The sequence below is a fragment of the Ostrinia furnacalis genome, unplaced genomic scaffold (genome assembly GCF_004193835.3).
Source record: "Ostrinia furnacalis isolate ACB-3 unplaced genomic scaffold, ASM419383v2 OfSCF0322, whole genome shotgun sequence".
NCBI classification, from domain to species: domain Eukaryota; kingdom Metazoa; phylum Arthropoda; class Insecta; order Lepidoptera; family Crambidae; genus Ostrinia; species Ostrinia furnacalis.
Genome location: NW_021130561.1, coordinates 417,943 through 430,021, shown reverse-complemented (window position 1 = coordinate 430,021; position 12,079 = coordinate 417,943). Strand labels below are relative to the sequence as shown.

Genomic DNA, 12,079 nt, shown 5'->3' with positions numbered 1-12,079 from the left:
AACAATTAACTTCATCCCGGGACCAAGGATTTCCACTGTAACCCACACATTTTCAGGTCCACAATATGTGTGGCGACAGTCGATACTCAAGGCGACATTTTTTTGGTGTCTTTTGATCACCCATGGATAAGATTACCTAGGTGATCAAAGGACACCAAAATTACAACACTGCTAATCTATTGAATTCTTGAAATTTGAAATTGTTCAATTTTTTTTTATGCATAACAAGGCAGTTATTTGACCACAATCGCACCTGATGTTAAGTGGGATGCAGTCTAGTTCAATGGTTGTAATTTTCTATTGAAATAAATTATTCAAAACAATATTTCTCTATAGATCCATCTATGTAAGAAAATAATGGTTTGTATGAATTATGTTATCCATCACTTTTTGTCTTGCAAGAAATTTCATCAAATTAAATAGGTACATAAGTTATTAAGTAACGACACGTCAAAAGCGATAAAAAAGAGAAGTATTGTGGAAGAGTGAAAACTTGTAATTGGCAGTGTTTTGTTATTGGTATAAATAATGAATAGCTGTTTCCCAATTAGCAGAATATAAACATAGAACTCGAGAAAGTGTTTTTCTGTACGTAGATTGAAAAAATTAAAAAACAGTGACAGGATCACGATTTATTGATATGAATATTTTATGTAATTTTCCTTCACGCAGGAGCGACTTTTGATAGGTGAAAATAACAATTTAAAATAATATACTGATCCGTGAGACCTTCGGTAAGTTTTAAACAGTTTCTTCATAGCTGTGTCTCATTCGTTGGGACTTATGTGACAAATTTTGATCAAAATTAATTAGTTTTAGTTTCACCCAAAGTATACCTACTGCTATCCAATGGCCCCAAAGATTTCCACGCCTGGTGCTACGTTGGGTATATACAGGTGCTTCCCTAGACTTTCACTAGATCGTCGGTGCACCAGGTGAGAGTCTGATCACCCTAATATCACCCTTCGTGTGTCGAAGTATTAGGGTGATCAGTACAGACTGCTTACCATCGTCCCTCTTCATCCTGGGATGCCGCTTCTTGACATCCTTGTCTCCGTTCGTGGACACAAGGTCTGCTTCGGACGCCAGCGACTATCGGCTCATAACTAGCTCCTTCATCTGACATTAGGTTGATCAAACTGTGCCTTACCATCGTCCCCATCCTTCTTAACGCCGCTGCTCTTCATCCTGCGATGCCGCTTCTTGACATCCTTGTCTCCGTTTGTGGAAGCAAGGTCTGCTTCGGACGCCAGCGACTGTCGGCTCGTGGCTGGCTCCTTCATCGTGTCGAAGGCCGACATTAGGGCCTTGTCGGTGGCTCGGGTCGGCTTGTCTTTGTAGCCTGGAAGAATAAAATGTGTCATGAGCATAAGGCTGTTTTGATGTTGACAATGGACTGGCATTTGATATTTGGAGTAGGCAGGATAATTGAATCCGTTCACAGAAAAAGATTGTTATTTTTATACATGCAATGAACTAATGGCACTATTCCCAACTCTCGTTCCCACCGCTGCATCTTTTGTGTAGGCAGAATGCTTGCTACAGCTTGACCGCCAATAAAACCCAACCAGTGAAGGTCAAGTTTGTCCCATGCAGTGATCTAGTCAAATCATGTTTCATGTGGGCGGTGTGTAAGCGTCGTGGCGACATCCGCCCACGACAAAAAACCATGAACATACCCATGACCGCTCTGTCAATGTCAAGAGACTGTCATTAAACTTACCAAGCAAAACGAGCAAGCTTCTGACCGGGACATGATCCTATGTCACTGACTGTTGTCAATGTCAATGTCAAATTATAATTACCAAGCGAGAGCCCGCCGATACCGTCCTGGAGACGTGAAGCTTCTCTCCTAGCACTTTCACTGTGACGTACTTGGCGAGATGGTCTTATGTCCCTACCTATCAGTTCTGAATGTCAACAGACTATCTCCCTTGCCATTCTCAATGTCAAAAGACTGTCATTAAACTTACCAAGCGAGAGCCCGCCGATGCTGTCGTGTATGTCGAGGCTGTTGTGCCCGTTATAGCCCGGCACTGTCGTAATGATGGACTTGGAACCGCGAGGCTTCTGGCCCGGAACTTTAACTGTCACGTACTGAAGAGATATCTCCTTGCCGTTCACATCTTCCATGTAATCCTGGGAAAGTATTGATATAATTAAAAAAACAGTCGTAGATATAGACAGTCCATGAAGACGCGCCCCACCAGTTTTTGGTCGAGTGAAGCGCGGGGTTCGGGAGTTTGATCCGAGCAATCCGAGCGTCAATATTGTAGTGTGCGTGTGGACTCATTGAGAATTTAGCGTGTACCGATAACACTCAAACATTAGAGGAAGAATGGTGGGGCGCGTCTTCGTGGATGAAACGATCTATAAAGTGAAAGTGACAGATTCAATTTTGCGATCGCTTCAAGAAACATTATGCTTTGAGTTTCCGAAATATAAGTTGGAGCGAAGCCATTTCAGAATCAAAAAATAGTGACTGAGTTTCTTGCTATGTCTATTCGGCACTGGCCCATTTGTTGTCCCGAAACAGGGACATGGAAAAAAGCTGTTTATACTACTTGCCTACTATCAAAATAAATGAATTTGAATTTGTCACGAAACATTTTGCCTAGGAGATAATGCGTCAAAAGATTCCAACATTCAATGAACATTCCTTTTATCATGCCAGTGGGTTCTCTAATAGCTCTACTATCTTCTCAACAAGCTGTTTCCAACCTTTTCTTGACTAGGGACCTCTTAGATGTCTCTCGCATTAGAAGTTAGGTTCGACAATAATGAACAATTCGCTGAAGTAAATGTTCCCATGTAGAACCATTAGGTGATTCAGCTGTCGTGCGATGCAACAAAAACATGAGAATGTCATATTATATCGTTCAAATAGTTATCGAACGTTTTTGAATCGTTTACCAGCTAGACAGCTAAATTACCATCAGTTGAACACACTTGTTCCTCTTCTTTATTGCAAAAATGCATGTTTACGTACGGTTTACGTAACTCTTTATCCGCGGTCGTAAACTATTACAACCCATTACTTAAACTAAGTACTACCTAACACTACTAGCCCTACTACCCCTGATAGTGTAAAGTTGACATAATTTTATGCAATCTAAAGGAGTTTTCCAGTGACATGGCCTACGTTTAGCTTGGTCCACGGGCCAAGTCGCTGATTTGAATTTTTAAATAGTTTTTCTTCCAGTGACTGGGCCCACATTCAATGTTTTATTAATACAAAAAAAGATACAAGTCAATTAATTAGAATTTAAGAGATGGGCCCAGTCATTGGAAGAAAACTATTTAAAAATTCAATCCAGCGACTTGGCCTGTGGACCAAGCTAAAAGTGGGCCAAGACACTGGAAGACTTCCTCTATAGTTGCCATATTTCTCTTGTTGATATTTGACTGTCGATTTCTACGAATCATCAGTTATTTAGATATGTTCGGCTCTAAGTATTTCAATTGCTTTTACATAGTAAAACAGGTATGTACATACAAGTAGTAAATGGACTGTTTAACCGTTAAGTTTATTCTAAAACGGTTTTAAATATCCAATAACATCAATTTTCTCAATCTTTACAAATACCCGAGAATAATCAAGAACCGGTATTAATTAATTGAAATAAAGTAAAATCAACACGATATGCGCACGCACCACTGCTTAGCTGATCTGTTGCTAATTGTACAAATAGAGCGAGATTAAACTAAATCGTTGATTCTACACGCATGCGCGCCGTGATAAATCTTATCGATGATTTTAGATGATAAATGCATGGGCTTATCGCGTAAAGTCGATAAAATGCTTCGATAAGGTTATATCCCAGTGCGCATTCTAGGCTAGTATGATCGATGATTTTCATCATCATTATCATTATTTCAGCCACAGGACGTCCACTGCTGAACATAGGCCTCCCCCTATGACTTCCACATCGCACGGTTGGTAGTGGCCTGCATCCAGCGCCTTCCTGCTACCTTTATCAGGTCGTCGGTCCACCTTGTGGGTGGACGCCCCACGCTGCGTTTTCCGATGATTTTAGATGATGATTACTATAATCATCATCTAAAATCATCGGAAAACGCATAAGTCCATACTATATGGACTTATCGCGTAAAATCGATAAAAGTTTATCGTGGCGCGCATCCTAGGCCTAGTGAAAACGAAAGGCGGAACCGCCTACTTGTGCGTTTGCGCATGTTTTCAATCAGTGTACAACTTTGAAGATTATTTACGAATCAGAAATTGGAAAATGCTTCTTTAATATTGTACAAGACATTTATCATTTTTATTTTTTCTTGTTACGCAATTTTATTGTTTTCGTTTCTAATTCAATTATGTCTACTGCCGACGAACATGTTTTTTTACTAATACCGATTCACAAATCTTGCAAAAAAGAATATTTTTTTTGTAATAATAACTCAGTGGGCAGTCATTGGCTAAAAATCCAGGCTTATTATGACACAGGACCAAGTGGAAAGACGACCTCATAAAGATAGCAGGAAGGCGCTGGATGCAGGCCGCTACCAAACCGGGCGATATGGAAATCATTGGGGGAGGACTATGTTCAGGGACGTCCAATAGCTGAGATGATGATGATGATTATAATGATGATCCAGGAAATTAACAACAAACAGATAGACCTACCGCAACAAAACTACAAAGCTTTGTAACAACCCTGATTGGTTCATACAATGAGTTTTATTGTATTGTATTAGACGGTAAATAGACTTTCCTATTGTTACATTATATCATCTGTTTGATAATGATAAAGCAATCGTGTCAAGTGATAACAGATAATCGCATTTCACATGTATTTGCGGATCAATTGAAGAGTAAATCTTTTTGCGATAATATTATTAGGTCTTTACCTATAAAATTGCCGCTTACGTTAGAGAATTTGAAGAACATTTTTTTGCGATTTCTGCAAAATTACCAAAGCGAGAATATTAGATAAGATAATTCCATATCCCATAATTAGACCGGCTTATTATTTCCAGCAAAAGATATTATATGTACGCACAAATTCACGTTTTTTACGGACAGGTAACACGAAATGGTACTCCGAATATAATATTCTCTTGCGAAATTGCCCTTGGAATATAGTCATAATGTTTTTCTCAAAATGCGTAAACACGCTTATTATTTTTGGCAGGTTCACATAATCTAGCCGCCGATCTGGGGACAGTAAGTGCTGACGCACTGAGAAGGGTAATTTTAGACTTTGTCGCCGCATTTAATATGAACTTGGAACATTTCACGTACTCTATTCTATTGTTTATGCTTTCTTTTAATAGCCTCTATTATTATTAGTCAATTAGTTCAATATTTAATTTTATCGTACGGACATAAAATGTACGTAATTTTATTCATAAAAATATCTATCGCAATGGAACAGTCGTGTTCGTGAGAAATTGATAACGTTTCATGATAATCTTTTCCGAGTAAATAATGTGCCATTCAAAAAAATGTTGTAGGTATCTAATAATTCGAGAACTCGGGCCCAATTCATTCAGAAGAGCTTCAAATCAATAATATCTATAAGAAAAACACAGCATTTTTATTTTTCGAGTTCGGTATTTGCGATTTTAAAATCAAATACATAATTCAAAAATGCATTTTCAATAGTCTTGCGTAATGAACGCTTATGACTTTCGAAACATAATCCATCAGACAATTCCACCTCAGAAAAACATCAGAAGCAATGTTTCGAATCTAATCTATGTAGGTAGGTGTGTGAAAAGTACTTACATGCAAACTTGGATGATACGTCAGCCGCCCATCATCACACAGCGTGACATACTTCTTCTTCCACTCCTTATTCAGCGCCTTGCTACTCTTCTTGTACAAATACCCCTGTTTCAGGGGAATCGCCCTCCCAGACCCCAGCTCCCCATTCTTGAGTCTATCGTCCCCCTTTTTTGAGGGGGTGAAGAGATTCGATCTTCTCCTTGACTTTCGAGACGTTGTGGGGGTGGATGAGGGTGTGGGTAGGTCTTTCTGGTCCTTGCCAGGTTGAAGATTGTCTAAGCAGTGTGGTGCTGTGAATTTGACGTTGTTGTTTTCCGTTGCTATGGAGACGAGGCCTGATGAGGATCCGTGGCTGCCTAGGGAGTTGCCCCATCGTGAGGAGGTGTCTGAACCGTTGGTGCTGTGGATCTCGACGACGTGGGTTGAGGATATGCCGCTGCTGTTTGAGGATGCGTCGAAGGATTGAGCTCCTCTGTGCAGGTGGTGTGATGACGCCGAGAGTGTGTGGTGACCACGGGGTAGTGAGTCCTGGAAGAAAATAAAATTATCAGTTAACATCAATGGGTAAAATCTTTGGATTACATTCAAGAAGTTTCATGAGCAAACATGGATTACATCCACATTGTTTTAAAGGATTTTTTAATGGCTTTATTTACGATATACGCGTTTAGTTTTCTGCTTAGATTTTTTTTATCCACCATGAGGATGCTCTTGGCCTGCATCTTCTAATGAAAAGATTTATGGAATGATGATAGATTTATAATCTCTATTTTCATTCATGCATTTATAATCTTTCTTTCGATCTTACAATGGGATGTTACATAAGTATTTATATCTACACTGATAAATAAATATACCTACCTACATATAAAATACTAATGAGTTTTCCTGATAATGCTTCAACAAAGAGACGGTCATAAACTTTCTTCAGACAATTATCCCTAGCATTGTGTAATTCTTAAACAGGCTTTAGCAAATTACGTTTATTGTAGCACTAACTAAAGGTTAATTTACATTAATTTAAATCACATGTAATAGATAGCATGCAAGATTGCTTGCAAATTGTTTGTGTAACAGCCTATGCAATTTAATGCAGATAATACTCTGCAGGGTGCAAGCATTTAAATGAATAGGTACATCTTACATAACTGCATTTGCGTCCAAATGGCAAAGTTAAGGAATATCAAAATCGGCAAAGTTAAGGAATATCAGTCCTAATAATAATGTATTAGAAATCATTTTATAGTTATCACTCATAAAATAACAAATTCCTGAGAATCCAACTGATAATAAGCATACACAATATATTCCCGGTTAGGGTAAAATAAAATACTTGTGGGTTTCAGGCTAAGGGTAGGCGCACACCGTTGATTTTTCGTCGGCCGATAGTTTAGTCGGGCAGTTGATCAGTATGGGCATGTATGAGAGTGCGCACACTACGCCGATTCGATTTGGCCGATTCTTCATACAATTTAAAATCGGGCACAACTATCGGCCAACTAAAAATCAACGGTGTACGCCTACTCTAAAGGGTTTTAGCAAACTGAACTAAAATTAATCTAACCCTTGTGACATTATATGTAATTGTGGTTTTCACTACAAACACATTATTTCCGAGTTTGATTAGAAATTATTACTGTAACATATGACAACATCGATATTAGGACAGATTTAAGAACTACCTACTAACACAAAAACCTTTTATTGTAACATTGTTTACGTTACAACTTCAGATTAATACGAATTTCCATCGATACATGTGACACAACTTAGATTAGATACCCTAATCTGGTCAATCCGAACAGATACTGCTATCTATTATATTGTATTGATTTATAAACATATTTTTACACAATTATTGGAAACTTAATGACTAATATTGACTTCGTTTTCCTAGAACAAATCAGCTGAGAATTGGTACCTGATCGTCTGCGTTTTTCTACTTACTATACTGGAATTTTGTTTATTTTTACTAACATCTCTTTGACTGAATCATAGATCATTGTACAACACTAAAAACCACTGCAATTTACTTGGTCAGAGCTAGTTTTATAAGTAATTGAAAAATGTATTTATTACATACTTAAAATTAACATCCAGGATGTTCTAGTTGCAAAAATTATGCATAAATAATCGTGTCAATAACAATATAATAGTTCTTCTACACGATTCCCATCGCTTTATTTGGAAAGGCCTATCACTGATAAGATATCAGCATAACACATTTCTCTTGTGTACTTCGGTATTTTCAGGGCATTTGGACGCAAAACTGATATCAATTATTTTCAGGGTTCGAAAATATCCGATATTTATTATAAATATCAAAATATCGGATATTTATGATATATATCAAAGTTGATATATATCGGATATATCAACTTTGATATATATCAATTTTGTATGAAAGCCATAGTATTATTTTATTGTATTATTTTTTATTGTATTATTCATGAATACTATTGCATATGTGTTACATAAACATGTTTTTAATGTTTTTAAAACTTAAAATCAGACAAATAAAGCAAAAACATAAAATATTCTTTTAAATACGGCCAAATCAACTAAAAAAATAAAAATCTTATGTCAAAAAGTACAAATACAGTAACAAATTTCAAAAGTTGATATATATCATAAAAACCGGCTTGATATATATCGGATATATATCTTGATATATATCCCTTGATATATATTAGAGATGAAACGGATAGTTGTTTGGCCGGATACCGGATACCGGATATCCGGCCAGCTACTAGGCCGGATAGCCGGATATCCGGCGGCCGGATAGTTGGCCCATTGTCTCGTTTCATGTCGTGACGAGTTTAGCGCCGCACAGGTGCTTCGAACGCGATCAGTGGGTCTATTAGTAGACTAGACTAGTCACACTTTTCGAAAATCGAATCTGTCCGAATAGAATGTCAGATTTTGCCACTTGTCTAGGGGGCAGATCAATTCGAGCGATTTCGGTTGCTATCGTGAGTGTGTGATTGAATAGCGAAAATGAAATTAGTTTACTTGCTGCGTAATCTGACTGAACTGCATGCATCATGCCATCAAACCATCAGTGAAAAAAAGATCGCCTTTTTTATTTGGCAATATTTAGACATTAACAGATATTATTTACTGCAGGGTGGCCCAGAAGAAAATTCACTTTGAAAATTCAATGAAACGAAAACTGTACTTTTTTGTAGAACTTTAACTATTGCAATTTAAAGGAAATTTAGTGCAATTTATTTTAAAATTTACTTCCTTTTATAAATTTTATCGTACATGTGATTGACGTTGACGCTTGACGTTTACAACATTCGGTCAACATACATCAAAATTTTGGAAAACTTTGGTTAGAGTTACCTCGAAATGGATTCAGGATGGATGAATGCTGCAGTTTTTGAATTATTAGAGTATACTCTGCTCATAAGGTAACCCCGCAAAAAGAAATCTGCTGGAATGAGATTAGCGCTTCTTAGAGGCAGTGAGATTTCATCCCTGCTTAATTGGTTTGTTGCATTGAAAGGATGATTAATTTTTGAGAATGCTATACTGGTAGGCTGAAAAGCTTTTTGATTTTTAAAGCTGCAAGATTCGCAAGGCTATGACCGGAGCACTTGGTTTCACCAAGATGGGGCTACGTGTCACACTTAAAATGAGAGCATTTAGATGATAAGAGACATGTTCCCACAAAAAAATAATTTCAGGCAGGGGTGACATCTCCTGGCCACCAGGAAGCCCTGATCTCACTCCAGAAAATTCTTTTTGTGGTGATACATTAAGAATAGAGTATACTTTTATAATCCAACAAACATGCAGCAACTGAAGCTGAGCATTCGGCAAAAAATCGTAAATAGGTTTCGAGGTAATTCTAACGAACGCATTTCAAGATTTTTATGTATGTTGATCGAATGTTAAGGTAAATTTAAAAATAAATTACATTTTTCCTTCAAATTGCAATAGTTAAGGTTTTGTAAAAATGTACAGTTTTCGTTTCCTTCAATTTTCAAAAGTGAATTTTCTTCTGGGCCACCCTGTTTATGTATTCGTCATTAGAGTGAATATCCCAGAAAAAGAAATTTTTTGAAAGGCTTTTTGAAGAATGGCTTTTTTGTAACTTTTTGGACTTTAAATAAAAGCTGTCATTATTATAAGCCATTTTATTGATATTTGCCTCAAAGATTAATGTATTTCATTTTATTAATAGGAAATTGTCGTAGTTTTTAAATATCCGGTATCCGGCCGGATAGTGAGTTACTATCCGGTATCCGGCCGGATAGTAAATTTAGGCCGGATATCCGGCCTACCGGATAGTTGCCGGATATCCGTTTCATCTCTAATATATATCCTCGAACCCTGATTATTTTATACGGAAACAAGTTGTACGATCTATTGTTTTAAGCTTTATTTAGAAACGGAAAGACAGTTAACTAATAAAGTTGTTTAAGAATAAGGTAACTGCATAAGTTACTACATTATTAATTTAAAAGAACCTTGCAGTGTTTTGTTTAGCAAGGAGATAATGTAAGCACATTTTCAATGGTGCTAATTGTATACAATTATTTTTTTAAATAACTTAGGTATGGTGACCACTGCACACAATACCAAAAAAGGACTTAATCGATTAACAATTTATATACAGTTTTCCAATGACAGTGCGGACATGGTATAGAATAAATGCATTTCATTACAAGTGAAACTTGTTTGTTGGAGAAAAGCACAAAAAATACAATTAAGGTTGCGACAACAGAAAATGCTCAATGTTAAAATTCCTCAACTCAAGGTTGAAGATTAGGTACCTATTGGTGTCAATTAATTCTAGTATCAGTAGATTTTTACTTCAATTAGGTAATTAAGCAAATTGACTAATCTCATGCCAAAAATGTTTCTCTTAAAGTATTTAATTCCACGGAAATTAACAACTAATTAAAATAACTTAGGATTCAAAGAATTAACACCTAATTAAGCAAAATAGTTAAGAATCGTAAAAATACAAATATCTTATTGTAATTTCTCACAGCAAAGCAACAATTCCTTTGTTTTAGCAAATAAAACTAAATTTATTTTACCAACGCCACCTACTCACGAGGCAATGAGGCGTGAAGGAATTGACTGCCTATTTTAAGAATTATGAGGAAGGAAAGTATTTTTTCGATGCACAAACCTTGTATAGAAACGTAGAATGGTTGTGACTGGGAGAGTTGGCCAGGGGCTGAGGAGTCACGGGCCTGGACCCACCAGAAAGGCATTGCGACGACGCCGACAGCCTTGTCCCAACAATCTTCTGGCACGCTGCAAATATACCATTATTTTAACAAACACCACTTAACATTCCACACGCGACACACAACAATTCACAACGGCATGAAAACAAACCAAACGTTACACAGAAAATTCACGCACATTCAAATTTTGCCGATTTCCTACGATCGCGTTCCTCGGCTCTTTGTATGTTGTAACACGAACTTCGGCGTCGTAAACTGGATATCGGTGACAAATTCGATTTGAATATTAACGTTTTATCCATCATAACTAAATAATTAATTCAAATTCAATTAAAATATCGCTACAGACGACGCGACCACGGCCAAACAAAGCGTAGCAAAATGTCAAAAAAATGTAAACAATGCCGAACGATTGAGTGAACGACCGAACGACCGCGCGGCTGGGGGCCGGTGTTACCACTGCACGAATGAAGAACTCCCCGCGGGACGGAACAAGATCAACAGCTTGTAAGTAAACCTACTATAGTCATCGCGGCACGCGTGCCGAAAGCAATAAAAAACTCAGAATGTTATGTAATTTTACAAGCCGTTTCTAATAATGACGTCGCGTATGATGCGCTCTTAACACAAGTGCAAAAGAATGAATTAGTTTTTATCAAACATATTGTCATAATTTATACCGTTAATAATAAACTAAATATATATTTTTCTCTTATCCGTATTTCAAAGCTTAAGATTGCTGCAGTTATTGATAAGTGAATTATTATTTTTCGTAATGTATTTCAGTATAATTCTGATAAACAATTCTTAGGTATACGTATTAATAAACAAGCAGTTCCTTCAAATTTTATACGTAACAATGTTGAGTTACAATTTTAATTAAAATAAATTTGTCAATGGTACAGCAAAAGACAATGAAGTTATGTAAATAGCGTCGGCATTCCAGACATCAAACCAAACCAGATTGAAATGACATCATGTTTCTAGTATAAGTAATAACGAACGCTAACCGACTTCGCAAAAAATAACAACTATTTAATTGGAATACCTACTCTTACATAAAGTTGCAAATCGATTTATTTCTTCCGACAAAAAGTGCAGAATTCGTAAGCAATCGTAAAAG

The 12,079-nt window shown here is 36.9% G+C and overlaps 1 protein-coding gene across 3 annotated transcripts in view; it reads right to left on the bottom strand.

The window, feature by feature from the left end:
* CenG1A (Centaurin gamma 1A) overlaps nucleotides 1-12,079 on the bottom strand; it is a 53,288-nt gene that overhangs the window by 17,874 nt on the left and 23,335 nt on the right. For 2 of the 3 annotated variants that reach the window (XM_028315370.1, XM_028315355.1), the window contains exons 5-8: nucleotides 10,896-11,023; nucleotides 5,747-6,274; nucleotides 1,974-2,139; nucleotides 1,151-1,342 (exon numbers count right to left, since the gene is read on the bottom strand). In XM_028315370.1, coding sequence (XP_028171171.1) covers nucleotides 1,151-1,342; nucleotides 1,974-2,139; nucleotides 5,747-6,274; nucleotides 10,896-11,023 — 1,014 coding nt within the window. Of the gene's footprint in view, nucleotides 1-1,150; nucleotides 1,343-1,973; nucleotides 2,140-5,746; nucleotides 6,275-10,895; nucleotides 11,024-11,134; nucleotides 11,426-12,079 lie in introns of those variants that run through there. The other variant, XM_028315364.1, reaches the window with a different exon arrangement.